At 50.5% G+C, this 15,956-nt stretch overlaps 1 protein-coding gene across 1 annotated transcript; it reads left to right on the forward strand.

Annotated features, from left to right (window-relative positions):
• Nucleotides 1-9,530: 9,530 nt before the first annotated feature.
• On the forward strand, nt 9,531-10,826 carry COL26b_006086 (uncharacterized protein; the record flags this gene model as incomplete). Its single annotated transcript, XM_053178912.1, has 3 exons — nt 9,531-9,636; nt 9,690-9,954; nt 10,010-10,826. The coding sequence occupies 3 exons, from the start codon at nt 9,531-9,533 to the stop codon at nt 10,824-10,826; spliced, it is 1,188 nt and encodes a 395-aa protein (XP_053037219.1).
• Nucleotides 10,827-15,956: the final 5,130 nt, after the last annotated feature.

Consider the following 15,956-nt stretch of genomic DNA (forward strand, 5'->3'; position numbering starts at 1 on the left):
AAGTCGTCCGTGCGACTCTCCGTCCAGTCTCCGTCCGGACGGTAAGGCTCTACCGAGAAACCGGAACTTGAAAATACTAGGATGGACGGGGAAAGCCAGACACCGACAGAACAGGCAGAAAGGCAGCCAGCCGGGCGGCCGCTTATTTGCGCGCCAAGGAAAGAGCTGAAGACCCCCTGTGCGCCAGGTTGCCGTTTTGCTGCCTGCAATTGGGCAGTGCAGGGTTGATCGCTGGTGCCATCATACCTAAATGCTGACAGACAGTAGGCGAACTGGAGGAAAGGGACTTTGGTTTCTCAACGTGTCATTTGGCAGTGCACACACAGCCATGGGTTATGGCGGCTGCGTCTCCTGAATTCAGCCTGCTCTTCATATTGAACGTTCTTGTACATTCTCGAAGGCTAAGTACCACTGTCGCCCCCTGGGTGGTCATGTACCAATTAACCTGTCTCATACCCCGGGAGCCTTGCCATAACCTCACGTCTTACCAATACACTGGAGTCGACATCATTAGCGCCGAGACTCACGACTGGTGGGCGCAAACAAGCTTTAATTAAACTATGGATGCTCCTAGCCTGATCTAGCGCCCGTTGCAAGGGCTTTCTGGACCCCACGTTCTTAAATACCGTGTTCCTGCGGCACAGTTACCAATTTCCTTGGTCTTGAGCAACCAGAAGGGTTGCTTAACCCCTGTCATCATTGCCGTGTCGGCGGGATTTGTAGGGATTTGATCGTTTTGCAAGAGTAAAAAGGATCTTCATGCTGGATTGCCAAGACATGCGATGTCTCCTTGCACGACCATCCATCAAATAAGCCAGACGGCGTGGTGCTCCATAGTGAACCTAGCGAGTGGGAGCCGGAGAGATCCAGCCGATACTTATGGAGACCTCTTCGTCTCTTCCCCCCAGGGGCTTGAAAGGTAAATTTCTGACTTCAAGTTTGTCGATGTCACATAGAGTCTTTCGGATTCTGGTTTCTTGCCCATTCCCACCCGCCGCATAGTTGGAAGGATTTGCCATGGATCAACCACGACAGTCTGCCCAACCAGGACTCGAGGTCACGTCACACTACGACACCACTCCAGTAACTCTCGAGGCCCACCGCTGGACATCATCATCACAGAACGGTTCAGCTCCAAGTCACGATATATCTCACGAGCAAAAGATACTAGCGGGCCATGGGTATGAGTCAACGGCACACAACAGCGGATATACGAGCGCATACTACCAGAACGAAGCAGGAAGCACAGCTCAAGACAAGGCAAAGCCCAGAAGGCCTTGGCTGCTCATCGTACTCGGCGGAGTGGTGACGTTCGTTCTTGCAGGTGTTGTAGGCGGTATAGCAGGCTGGAAGATCACATCCAACCAGAACCAGGAACCAGCCCTAACTGTCCCGGGCTCTGACGGTAGCACGCCATCAACGAGCGCAACCAAGATAGTACCGAATTCAGGGCTTGCAGCTGTTGGTTATCGTTATGGAACTGACATAACCCTACACGTATGGTTTCAGGGACCGGACTCTTTGTTGAGACGGTTGCAGTACATGAGCATCTACCAAAACTGGACTGCACCATTGGAGGTCGACGCAGCGCCCAAGGTGGGCTCGCCCTTTGGGGCTAGTCAGTTCTGGACGAAGCCAGATGAAGTATGTGCCTCCTCACGTCACCCCAAGTTATAGGTGCTAATCAACGAAGCCACTTCCGGTCATCCCCCAAGCCGAGCTGTTTTACATTGGATCAGGGGAAAAGATATTGGGCGTGAACTGGCGAGAGGGGTTCACACGTGGAGGCCTAAGTGACAGCGTTAACAATGGGGGATGGACAGTCGGCAACACCGGTACCCAGATGGCTGCTTACTGGCCCTCAACCATTCTTCAAGCTTCAAATGGGGATGTTATGGAAGTCTTTTTCAACTACAAGTCTCCAGGATTTCAAGAGCCCAAGAGGGTCGGTATCACAGCTTCCCCTGGCTCGGCGCTGGCCATTCTACCCCGAGAAACTACCCACTCCGCTGGCGATCAAACCGCAGCTTCTAGTGCGCGTATTATCTACCGCGATACCACCGGACGCCTGAAGAACTTTGACCGATCCTCAGGCGGCCAGTCTCTCACGTCTTCGGGCGAGATTCCCGTGACGGTCGATTCGAACTTTACAATGGCTGCCTTCGCAGTCGCGAGGGGCGAAGTAGGCGGGCAGAAGTCAACGGCCGTCAACACATGGATTTTGTACCAGGATTCCAAAACTGGAAAGATCTCATACGTTTATGAGAACGACTCTGAGGGGTGGAAAGGCCCAGAAACAGATCCGGTATTCGAAGGAGCTGATAGCCCAACCCACCTCGCATGCGTCACGGCTGCATCATCCACGATCCCCGAGGTCCCATTGGAGGCGGCACACGATTTGAGCCATTGTTTCTTTCAATCCGGACGCAAGTTGAAACATGTCCACTTTGATGGCAGTTCGTGGACGGATATGGGCTTCATTTCCATACCTTGAGGAAGCATAGCGACGACGAGGGCGATAGCGATCACACAGAAGTATGGTGGGATTGACGTGATGCTTTGGCAAATTCTTCTACCACGGTAGAATTACAAGCTCGCATAACAGAGCTTATGAAGTGAGCGAATCTGAATTATAATGAGACTTTGGGTTCAACGTATCTGAACTCCATCATGGATATGGGACATAAACAAACAGTAGCTTTGCTATCCGGGCCGTGTACGTAATTCAATATTATTATCACCCGCCATCATCCCTTTTATCTTTGACGTTGTCCTCTTTTTCGTCCCTGTCGTCGTCCCTGTTGCCGTCCCTGTTCGTCCTCATCCATCTCTTGTCTCTGTGGCCGTCCCTCTTATTGTCTACCGGCCCCTTCCGGGAGGATAGCCAAAGTCATAATTAGGTTACAGAGAAAATAAAACAGCTTCCCCATTGTTGTCAACTATGGTGCGTTATCCTCAAGAATAGAAGAACCATGTCTCGAGTCAGTGCCCATAGCCTCCTCTGGCATTGTCCTTCGGGGCCAGGCTGACACTCAGGTCTTGGGCGCTGTAAGTTCCCAACGATACAAAGCTCCTCAGTTCATGTGAGCCATCGGGGGAGACAATGTTGCCGTCATCGTCCACGGTCATAACCTTGCTAGGGTGAAACGCGGCTAGGATGAATGTAACCAGGAAGATGAGAGTAGCATCAAAGATGTAGAGAAACACCTCAGTTGTTTGCAAACTAAGACACGATCAGTAATCGAAAATGACAAGTTCAAGCTAGAACAAACTCACTATCCATCATAACCTTGGATATACTCAATGACGCGAAATAGAGAACGAACAAGGACTAGTACGCTGACGCCGTACAAGATCCAAAGAAATTTGTCCCAAGAGACGGCGTGTCTCAGACGTTGCCCTCGGATTCTAGACTCTTGAGAGATGCGCCGGTGAAAAACTCCAGTGACGGCAATGAAAAGAGCAAAACCAATGAGCTGAATGAAAAGGCCAACGATGATGACATTTTCGCCCAGTTGAATCTTACTCGGCGACTCGGCATTTGTGAGAATACCTCCACCTCCGCTTTGCACCAAGAATGACAAAATATCGCTCGTGATGAACACCTTTGTAAGAATTTCAGGCCTAACGGGACTATAGTCGCGTCCATTTGCTAGGATAATCAGCCGACCTAGCATACCATAGATGGATGCTGCCAACAGCGAAGGGGCGATGAGTAGCATCAGGGACTGCAGCGCGTAAGGGATAACCTGCCAGTTTGGTGTTTGGGCAGCCGATATAGCACGAGACACATAACCCAGGATTTCGCAGACGATGCCGACTATGAATGGGATGAAGTAACGAGTTTGTTTCTTGTAGCATAATATCGTGTGCGCGGCGAGGGTGAAAGAGAACAGGACGATGAAAACGCAGGCTGCAGCCATCGATGGGTCGTATAGATAGAGAGATGCCATAACCTCGCTGTCGCGTCGGTGAAGCGTTGATGCCATGGTAGTTCAATCGAATCAGGAGTGTGAATGAGGTATAGAAGTTTGTTTCTGGTGATTGATCCAACAAGCTAAAGATGTTGCGTCTTAGGCTTTTTTATCTCACTAGTCTTTTATAATAGAAATATTCTTACTACATGCACCACAGATAATGTTCAGACATCACCGGCTTCAATAATCAATGGCGGACTCAAATGCACTCCTTTCCGCCATAGCCAACTCAGCCTCAAGTCTAAAATAGCATCATGGTGGATTTAGGCGCCTGAAATTTGCCCGTCACGGAACGCGTATGGTGCCTCCCGTTGTCAGGATATGAGCTACCAGACTACCAGCTACCAAAATCAGTTAGCACCTGCCATTAAAGACCATACATTTGGCGGAAGATTCAATCACGACGGTAGATCGTGTGCCTTGCAGCGTCCTCGAGCTTCCGATAAGGCAGGGGTCATTGTCGATGGACCACTTTCCATGCCTGAAAAGCTTCTTCTCGGCCCTACAAAGGCGGATCGGTATTGTCAGCGGGGCCGTGATACACGTAAATGCCTTTATTGTGGAGATACGCGTATTTCATGCCATCTCAAGGATACCATGTCTATGAAAGCGTAATATTTGCTGAACTAACAAGCTCAATAGATGAACCCTGCGCTTTACCACCCGGCTGGGATGTCAGCTACAGACCGGAGTTAAATCATCTTGGCGGACGCCGTCATATTTGGCGGGATCTTTTCCTCGCGTTCCGTGGAGTTTTCCATGGTCGGCATTTTAGACCCGAAGAGTAGCTGCATACCCAGAGAAATCTGCCAGCGGCACTGCCAGCGGCATATTCAACTGGGATGTTGCGCCGTCAACGTACAAACAGCAGACCCAAACAAGCCACGCTGATTCAACTAGGATGTTGCGCCGTCAACATAAGAAAAGCAGGAAAGGCTGCACTGAGTGTAAGCGACGGCATATGCGGGTAAGTCTGCTTCCAAACCCAACACCGAGGCTGTTTCCTTCTCATGCGAACGATATCTGATATTCTTTGGGCAGTGCGACGAGCAACGGCCCACATGCTTCAACTGTATCAAGGCTGACCGCCTCTGCTCCTTTTCTAGTGAGCCATACACAAGGGTTAGTCGGTCTCACAGTTGTTGGAATACGTGTAATTGACGCTTCAACCAAGAGCCAAGATTCGACCCCCGGATCTGAACATCGTTCTGCTGGGGCATCTCCAAGCGGCAGCTCAACGTGTCCCCAGGCAATCGGAGACCCCGATGCTGTTAACATGCTTCACATGGAGCTACTTCTCCACTTCAGCTTCGATGTGTACGTTCCCGAGTTCGACGACAGCCTTGGTAGACCGGCAACCGAGCTAGTTCTGAAAATTGCCCAGGAGGCTCCTTTTTTGATGCATGGCGTTCTGGCCATGTCTGCGCGTCACCTTTCAATCACCCGGTCCGAACAGTCGGCGCGCTACCTTGATCAGGCATTTAGGTTGCAGACAAGAGCCATCGAGCTATTCAATGCGACACACGACGAGAATAGCCGAGAAAAGTGCATGGCTCGGTTACTGTTTTCCTCCGTCCTCGGTCGTCACATATTGGCGGACGTTCTCCGTGACGACGGCTTGGACTTCCCCAGCTTCCTCAATCGCTTCGCCCAAGGCGTCAGAATTCATGGCGGAGTCAAAGCCGTTGCCGCCCAACAAGACTGGGTGTCTCTTTTGGAGACAGAACTTGGGCCATTGATGACCAGGGGGCTCGCTACAGACATGTACGACAAGACCGTACAGCCAAACAAGGCGCTGCAGTCTCTCATAGCACACTCGCCTAACTTGGAAGAGGAGGACAAGTCTGCGTGTGAGATGGCCCTTCGCCTTGTGGATACGGGTCTTGATGATCTGAAGGATCCAGGCAGGGTTGATTATGGTCGGCGGATGATGTTCACTTGGTCAATTATGCTCCCCGATCGTTACGTTCGCTTGCTGGAACGACAGGCTCCAGAGGCTTTGGTTGTATTGTCTCGTTATGCCATCTTCTTGCATTTCGGGCAGAACTTTTGGCAGATCGGTGACGCTGGATCGTACCTCCTTCGTTCAATTAGCAGCCATATGGGACAAGCGTGGCAACCGTGGCTCTCGTGGCCGGAGGACGTAGACCTTTAAACATGATTTTAGACAGAGGAAAGCTCTTAATTAGGGAACCGGGATACGCCAACGTTGCACTTATCATATAGATGAGGTAGACTTTATACGCGAACACAAACTTGACAATTGAACTGGCCCATCGAGCATAAATTACAATGCAATGACAGCCTGCGACTCTGCGCACAGTAAACTCCCAGCATTAGAAGCTCCGGGTTGCTTAAGGCGGCAGGAAGTAAGGCAGGTCACAGTTCGGCGTTGAATCTGCCGCGAATCCGCTCCCCAAAGGCGTAGAAGGCAACCAAAATTGGAACCAGAGTCAGTGCTATAAATCCCAATAAGCTGTTCCCCCAGCCCAGACCCAACGCCGCATACATTTCCAAGCCAGATAATGGCAGAAGTGCACCAAGGAGCGACCTCAGAATCGCTAGCGCTGCTGTTACTGAGGCAGCGTACTGCGGATAGGCGTCGATTAGATAGTTCTGGATACAGGTCTGTCGTCTTGTGAGTAGGTTTCTGGCGAGAATAATTTCCGTTAGGCTTACCATAGTGCCCATCAATCCAGCACACATTACCAAAACCGCCAGCATTGGAACGATCCAATGGACCCCATTTTGCACAGTCCATCCGTATAAAAACAAACCGACCGGCATCGCTAGTCCGCAAGGGACGGTCATCACTGGCTTGAGTCGATCCTCAGGCTTATGTGCCAAGCCTTTGGCTTTCGTCCGCTTCACAATCAAGTCGGTTAGCTGCCCGAAACCGACTACACCGATGACCATTCCTATGCCTGCAGGCAAGAAGGAGAGACCACTAGAGGCTTCGTCGAACCCGTAGTGCTCTTTGAAGACAAAGGTAAAAGTTGCAATAAGAAGGTAGAGAATCCCGTAGGATACGGCGATGTAGAGAGCATTGAGCGTGACCACCGGGGTTGTCACTAGTAGCTTGATCGGGCGAAGTGCGGCAAGGCGGAGCTTCTGCGAGATTGGACTCTCCTGTTCGAGCCTGCTGCGTATGTCTTGGTTGCCAGTTTCCTTTCGAAGACGACTGGCCTTGTGCTTCAGGAGAGCGGGAGGGTATGTTTCGCGTAGACCGAGGATCGAGATTGGTATGAAGTTGCCAGCCTGGGATGAGAAGTGAGGTATTAGAACTGTGGCGATGCAGCGATGTGATAGTGTTGAAGAATGGGTGCTCACCAAAATGCTGATCAGCCAGAACACCCACCTCCATCCAGCGGCACGTATGAGATAGCCACCAGCAACTGGCCCGACACAGGGACCAAGCAAGGGACCCAATGCCCAGATTGAGACAGCTCTACCTCTCTTCTCGGACGGCATCATATCTGCAATGCTTCCACTCCCAATAGTGAGCGGTACGACGCCAGATAGGCCCATCAAAAGACGAAAGGCAAGGAGAGACCCGATACTCTTGCTCAGCGCTGCCCCGACCGTGAAGCCAGTGAAAAGAATGTTGCCGTAAATGTACAAATACCGTCGACCGTAAACTTCGCTGATCGGGGCGACGAGCAAAGGGCCAAAAGCAAAGCCGAGAACATATATCGAGAGTAGAAATGTCGCAGTGATGGAGCTGTGGTCGTGAAATTCTTGCATGATCAGCGGAATACCGGGCGCAAACATAGATGAGCCCAAAGGTCTGTTAACATCAGCAAGAAGAATGACGAAAGTATCGGCAGAGTAGGAAGCATGCAGTGACTGACGTTACTATGCTGAGTAGGGATAAGATGGCGATATTCATCCATTTCTTCCCATCTGGCCAGTTGAGCGGATGCTCAGGGTCGTCAGGCCCGTTCCATTCCACGGTGGTAGGGTCTCCATCCGTCCGGCGATAGCCTTCGAGATCATGGTTTGAGGATGCTGAGAAAGGCTCGCGATGTTGTGGTTGTTGCGTCTTTGGGGTGTTCATCTTGGAGTCCTCGAGGCAGGTCTTTGAATCTAATACTTTTGCCATGACTGCCATTAAAATAAAGGTAGTCTGTCACAAGTAGTGGGAAACAAGTACGAACGACCCTTCTTCGTTGATAAATGCTTCTTGTCAAACGAACCCTGTCGCTGGACCTATTAGCATGCGGGAGAGGAGGGGCACAATCCCTGGAAAACGCGTATTTGAGGCGCCATTTCTTCACTCTAGCGACGATAACAAGGATTCAATGACAGATCACAGCCCGTCGTCGACATTATCATGTGGGGCATGTCCAAATGGTCTCAAGCGACATCCTTGACGGGATGGTCGAGTCAGCAGCATTATTTCGCAGCCAGTGACTTCTTCGTAGCGGTTGATGCGTATCATCGCCGAGCGGAGATGATCCCGGGGTTTCGATGCCAGCTGATTTGCAATCTCTCATGAGCCACCCTCGGCCTGAAGTTACTGATACTGACGATTCTGAACAGAATATTGGAGAAAAGAAGAGAAGATCTAGTTCATTAGCAATATTGTCGGCTCCATGCAATAGAGCATGATGGTATGGAACAAGATGGGCACACACAATAAGAGCGATGATGCAGCTGTGATTACTTTCAGAGCAGGTATGCCAGGGTGGAGGTAATAAGGATAAGTACATATGAAAGTCCACCATTCAAGAAGTACTTCTCATGATGGGCTTCGAGTATTTCAAAATGAATACCAATACAGAATACACTACCAAGATGATAGCAACATTTGAAATAAGAAGATCATGCGAATGGCTGAAGAAGAAATACGATAAAAGCAATAAGGACGACAAGGACGATGAGAATAAAAAGGATAACCAGGGCGGCGAGGATAGTAGTGACGATAAGGACGACGAGGACGACAGACTTTATGTGCTCTGTCTAGTCACCGCAAAGTTGTCACACTGTGATAATCCAACGAGAAAACATCAACCTGGACGCAATACTTGGGTGATCGTGGTTTGCTCACCATGTTCATGTGAATAATTCTAGGACAGACACTGGCGTGTTCGGACTGTGCTGACGGGACGAGTAAACTTGCCTGAATAGGTGCACCTCTCGGACTGCTGTAGCGTTCAATTGGGCCAACTCCGATGCTGACATTACCTCCACTAGTAGCTAGCGGGCGCCCCTTCTGTGTTGCTAATCAACCAGACATAAAACATCACACAATTCACAGCAGGTGCGGGGTTCTCTTTCTACTTGGCATAAGCGAAGTTCCGCATCTTCAGGCAGCCGCCGGAGTTGGATCGGGCAGGCATAATCGTCATTCTCCACCCGGACCGTCAATCAACTTCATCCCGTTCACCAACCTCCCGGAGCAACGTGGCCTGTCACCGTGTCCGCCACCGTGTCCTCCGCGCCCGGAGTCTATGATATCCATGAGAAACTTATAAAATCGTGCCGTCGCATAGTAATCGATACAGTATCATCCCACCCTTCCTCGGTTCAGAGTTCTACGGCCTACTCAACATGGCCGCCTCTCTCGACGCAATCCTTGCGAGGAACACCCCCGCTCCCGATCAAGATGCAGCTGGAAAGGTTCCTGGTGCCGCATTTATCGTCGTTAACAAAGATGGTATTCATTTCACCTTCCTTTGATTCATATGCCGTTCCTGACCCAAAGTCTAGGCGTCCTTTACAATGGTTCAGCGGGTCGCATCGACCCTGCCCTTGGGTCTCGCCCGTGGAGCGCCGATACATTCACCCATGTGGCGTCTTTGACGAAGATTATCACCGCTACTAGCATTATGCAGCTCGTGGAACGTGGCTTAGTGGATCTCGACGCCGACATGAGGGAACGCGTTCCGCGATTGGGACAAATGCCCATCTTGAGAGGCTTCACCGAAGATGATAAGCCTATCCTCGAAGATCACGACGTACCAATCACTCTGAGGTATTCAGCAGCATCTCTTCCTACACTCTGCATGATAAACTAACACAGGTGACAGAATGCTCCTGACTCACACAGTTGGGTTGAGCTACGACGTTATCGAGCCAGACCTGATGAGATGGCACAATGCTGTGGGCCGCAAGGCGACAAATCTGGACTGGAGCCTGGATGGCTTCCATACGCCTGTACTTTTTAAGCCTGGCGAAAGCTTTTACTATGGAACAGCGATTGACTGGGCTGGTCAAGCATTGGAGAAAATTACCGGCAAAACGCTCGGCGAGTACATGTCGGAGAACATATTCGACCCGCTCGGCATGAAAGACACGGGCTTCTGGCCGGAGAAGTTGCCCCACACCGCCGACCGGACCGCCACATGGTCCTACCGAGGCGAGGATGGATCCAGTATCGCCCCCGGTCAGCAGATGTTTGCCAAGGAACACCCGGTCGAGAGCGGCGGCGCGGGTCTCCTGACCACTGCTCAGGACTACAGCAAGTTCCTCCACGCGCTGTTGACAAACCAGATTGTGAAGAAGGAGACGGTAGATGAGATGTTCCGTCCGCAGCTCAACGAGAAAATTGCGCGAGACTCACGGGAATTTGCGAACAAGTCGTTGACAGCGGTTGAGTTTGACCCTGAACTCAAGCTCAACTACGGCCTCAGTGGATTCATCAACATGGAAGATGCCGAAGGGAAGCGCAAGAAAGGCAGCATGGCATGGAGCGGCATGTGCAATAGCCATTGGTGGATGGACAGGGAGTCGGGTATCGCAGCGGTACTGGTCGTACAGCTCATGCCGTTTGGTGATCCAACCTTCGTCAGGTTGTTCGATGAGCTGGAGCGAGCAGTCTACAGTGATTTGCTTGCAACGGCTTAGTTTGGAGTTGAGATGGCGTCGTTGCCATTCTTTTTTAGATCCTGAAATGTTTCCTATATCAACTCGACCAGAACCTGCGCTGTAATCAAACAGGGTATCTCATTAAGCTCGTCGTCCATCATCATAATGCTATGCTAAGTATCCCGTCTATCACCGGACTCTAATTGCCGTATACTCTCATCAGCACCCTTCCGAGCCCATTCCGGTGATGAAGGACCCGAAAACGTCGGCGAAGTAACCTTGGTGTACCAGCTATCAGGTCTCCCCGATTCTGGGTTTCGCAGTGGTACCGACCCAATCCGGCTCAACCTTTCAAATGGAAAAATGAAGTCTCTCGGCTCATGCATTATCTGTGTTCCCTGTGAAACCTGCTCGGAGGGGTTCACCGACGAAGACTCCATGCCCAGCTCACTTGTTCTCAAAACCCCTGTTAGGTGCTGCGTTTGAAGCTTGCTTCCTTTCAAAAACTTCAACTCAATGGGCGCAAAGAAGTTTCTTGTTGCGCCACTCGAGTTCGGTGTGAAGTGGTGTCGGCGCATTACCAAAATGTTGACAGCTGGGAGGCACGCGCATATCATGCCGATGCTCACTTCGGCCGTTCTGATTTTACGGTCAGCCTGGATATCCAGAGGAATTCGAGCCATAATTAATGTTGACTAACCCAAGAAGATTGAAACGGATGAAATCTACCGGCTCATCGTTCGACTTCTGCAGCTGTACCACGAGAATCATGCGAACAATGCTCGCGGCTGTGGCTATCCCTCCCGCGCTAAGCATGGCGAGCACCTTGAGCCTCTTCGACCAGGACATTCTGAGTGTCACGGCTACGGGTATCGGGATAGTCAAAACTGCGAGGTCGGTTACGGCGCTGACGGCTGTGTCGGCGAGAAATACGGCACGCTGGTTGAAGCAGTCCGCCGGTAAGTCCGGATCCCAGAAGCCGGCGATGGGTCGGCAGATCAGTGTCTTTATGACAAGAACAGGTGCATAATACCCGACCATGAATACGATGACGGCGTAGGTGGCTATTACAGTCTTTTTGTAGGTTCCGAAGACCCTGATCACGATGAGAAGTAGGGTGAGCTTGGTGAAAAAGGAGTTTGGCCCGTATACGAGGGTATCGGCGTACAGCCCCAGAGAGGAGTTCAGTTCATAGTACCTGAAAGGGATTTTGGCGATAGTTACCTTCTTGAATCCAACAAGACTCTCCTTAGAGATTTCGTAAACGTGATAGCCTCCACCATAGTGTTGCACTACCGTCTTGTCAGTAAGACATCTGATGTTGCCCTGCAGTGAAAACTCACTCACGAGAGCTGTGGCACTGTAGGCAATAGACAGGACCTATTCATGATGAGAAATATGTCTCCAGACATGCTTGGTAGTGAGCTTCATACCCACGCCACGAGGGCCATCCCTGGACTAACTCAGCGCCGGCTACAACTCGGGAGAGCTCATAGTATGCTTACAGTCATCGATGTGAAAAGGCGGTGTCATAGCCCATTTCACATAGCAGCGGATCATCATAAAAATGCTGACAGATACGATAGACAGGATCTGTGAAACAAGATTGATGGTGTGCAAGACATCCGTTGGGTTTTCAAAGTTGGGCACGACGCCTTCCGGCGGGGGGGCCGCCCCCACTTGGCTAGACATTGCGCATCGGGTATCGGCGTGACTAGAACTCGTCGGGATTCAGGAGGATTGACGGAGCAAGGCATGCTAGCAGAAGCGAATGTGAATCAGTTGGAATTTTGCTGTCGAGCCACCAGGTATTGTCGAGAAATTGAGCGTCGCGGTCGGAGTCGAGTTGTAGACATGGTGACGAGAGCAGCGCGGAGGTGTGGGCATCACACTTATTTAGACGGCTTGGAGCTAGTTGAAAGGACGCCTCCAGTAGGCCCTGGGCTGGAAAATATGAGCGAGCAGCCAGTAAGAGGTCAGCTAGTGATAACAAACCTTAAAGACAACTTAAAACGCTAATCACGGGGGATGCGGCCGGCTTCGGGACAAGCTTTCTGAGCGGGGGCAACGCCCGTCGTCGACGCCCGGATCGTGGCAGGGTACTTCGCCTGGAGGGGTCCGCGTGGGAAGACAGGATCTGTAGAGATGACAAGGGATGATGGAGATCGGCTATTGTCATGGCAATGATGGGTTTTGAGATCGGGAAGTAGCACCGCAGCCATGGGTTTCAGGCGCAGATGGAAGATTACTTCGGCGTGGTCTAAGAAGCGAATTTTGCGTACCACAAGTCAGGACCCCAAGGTCTAGTCTGCGAAGATGCCCTTTCCCAGAGAGCGTTCGAGCCTGATATCTCAGTTGGATAGGTGGGTGGCCTGTCCGCGACTCATTCCGTTGCAGGAGCTCTTTCGGATGGGTGGTCTGCGCTGATCAAAGACCGGTCTAGAGGGTCGAGTTGGCATGTGCCGGATCAGACTCCGACTGAGGACTTTTGTGGTCTGAAGTATCGACTCTGACTCGTCGCGAGGGGAAAGTCATACCGAGCGGCCGGACGATGGGGATTGAATGCGGGGTTGCAACGCACAGCATATTGCGTACTCGTGGCCATGTTTCCCGAAGCTTTGAGGTTGCTTGATTCAGCCCGGGCAGATCAAGGGTGAAATCTGATTCACCGGTTGCCAAAATATGCCCACTGTAGAAGCTTCGAATCGGGATGGAACTGCCGTTTGCGGTCCTCGTGGTGAAAAGCTACTGTGCCATGTGCCGAACCAATGGCACCACCGTTGTCTTGGAATTCTTCTAGAATAATTCGAAGAATGTTCCATCGGAAAGATTAGACTGAAACTGTGGAAGCTATGACAAAATTGCCGTGGCAAGGCAAGATTAGTCGTTGATAGGGGCTAGTGCGAGGTCGCGAAACCGAGGTAGTTGCTTGGCGGATGAAGTGGGATATTTACGGCAATATTCTCGCTCATTTCCTTCGGACAGGATGAGGCAAAACGTGAGAAGCCCACGGCAACTCCCAGTTATAGTGAATTCTCTCTTAGCTCTCGGCAACTTGGTTCAGGTCAAACCCAGTGGCCTGTGGAGAGTTTATCTAGAACGACCCGTCCTTCTGGTTATGACACCTGCGCAGTTGAGGTTTGTCTTGTGCCAAACGTCCTTCTCCGTGATTCTCCCACCGGCCAGCTCGACTGCCGATCTAAGGTGAGACTTTGAACCTGAGGCATGTGTTCTTCGTTACAAAACCATCATCGGCAGATATGAGGAGCTGGCCCTGCGCTGCCCCCTTCAAGTGTTTTGAACGTTTTTTTAGGAAAGGCTCAGGCTTCACGCAGCGTTTCCCCATCATCATGATATTCTTTGAGAAGGCGAAATATAGGCTAGTTCTGTCTCAGACAGCTGAATTTCGTGCAGGACGATCTCATCTGACCTTCATCTAGTCATTCCTATCAAGCCAATGCGCAAGACCCATGTGCTTTTGAAGGTCAGCCCGCGATCCCCATCCGGGAATGTATGACTTGCCTCGTGCCAGGCAGATGTGGTCCAGGACGTCGTAAAATAGGGGTCTCATTAGTCATGCTCTGCCGTGACTCATTTCGTGGACTTGTGCATACGTGAAACCTTTCGAATGCTTCATCTGCCCTCTGCTGATTAAGCGGCGAAAAAGAAGCCGCCGGGGTCGAAGCTTTGCCGATGAAATGCCATAGACCTCCCTTTTAACTTGACATGGGAATCTGGTTCATCATGTGAAAACCTCTGATGGGCTGACAAAAGAACGCCTCGTTGACTAAGCCCTATTACGACCCCTGGATGTTCTTTTACACCCAAGATCTTGACAGTCTTAGTCTGTATTTTACAAATATCGTTGCGATTCTGATTTGCGATATGTTGCACCACTTTCTTTAGCCCCGAGCCATGTTAGTCTTCTAAACCTTAGTAATGAAATTACAAATATCAGATGAGATGTCATGGCATGTGTGTAGTTGGAGGTTTGTCCTTTACCCCAGAGTGCCCTTATTCGTGATTCGCCTATTGGCCATCTCGCGATGCAGATAACAAGATAGAAGGTCCCCGACAGGTCATCATACACATCTCCAGTTGGTAGAGGCTCAGCCCCTAGAATTATTTACGAGGGGCTCTGTTATTCCCTTCCACAAAGACAATATCATTCAAGATCTTTCCTAGCGGTTTGAAGTGCATTGATTCGTGGGACAAGTACACGCTAGGCGATTGTCGTCCAATCTCTAGCCTTTTTCAGGCGTCTTCGCACGACAACGGTTACTTTCTGGATCACGAAACCGCTATGTTCTCAATGATGTGACCTTGGTCGGCCAAGAGGATGGGTCACCTTGATGGGTAGGGCGTTTTCAGCCGAGATGAGACTGAAGAAGTAGTCAGATCAGCCTCCTTCAGCGGACATTGCAATGGCTGGCTTTCATGGCGAACATCGACGTGGATTCAGCTTGTTTATATTGAACCCGGACCATGCCGTGTGTTGCTTCTCGTTTATGGACGCAGAAGGCAGTAGGAGGCGTTTGACGTCGTCTCTATATGCGGCGACGTCCACGGCGATGAGCAGGGGACATATACAATAGGAAGTCAACGACGTCATATTATTAGAAGTCTTCCCTAACAAGGTCTTGCTTCTTGGGAATGAACTTCGTTAAGAGGTAAATCGGCGGATATCACTCGGCCTATACCTTCTTCTAGCGATGTCTCTAGAAGATCCTCATCTTCAAGCTTATGAAAGACTTAGCTTAGGAAGTGTTGCTAGCTATACTAGCAGAGATAAGTTCTAGAGGTTTATTTGCATAGGATAAACTAGAGAGAAGAGCTTCTTAAAATTATATAGTTAGAGTATTACTATTTAGGTAAATACTTCTTGCTAGCAGGGTAAATAAATACTAATAGCTTAACTAGAAAATGATTTCCTTTATTACTGTTACTATTAGTCTTATAGGACTAGCTAGTGTTACGGTCAGCTATCCGACAGTAGGGTCTGCTAACAGAAGTTGGGGATTGACGTTAAAACAGTACACTGGGGTCGTGGTCGTAGGTCGTAGGTCGTAGGCTGTAGTAGATCAAGTCTTCAGAGGCTAAGGTGATCAGTCTTAGACTCAACAAGTAATTCGCAGTGAAGGTGAGCTGAAAGTATCTGTGGTGATAATC

The sequence above is a fragment of the Colletotrichum chrysophilum genome (genome assembly GCF_026319265.1).
Source record: "Colletotrichum chrysophilum strain AFK26 chromosome Unknown scaffold_43, whole genome shotgun sequence".
Lineage (NCBI taxonomy): Eukaryota > Fungi > Ascomycota > Sordariomycetes > Glomerellales > Glomerellaceae > Colletotrichum > Colletotrichum chrysophilum.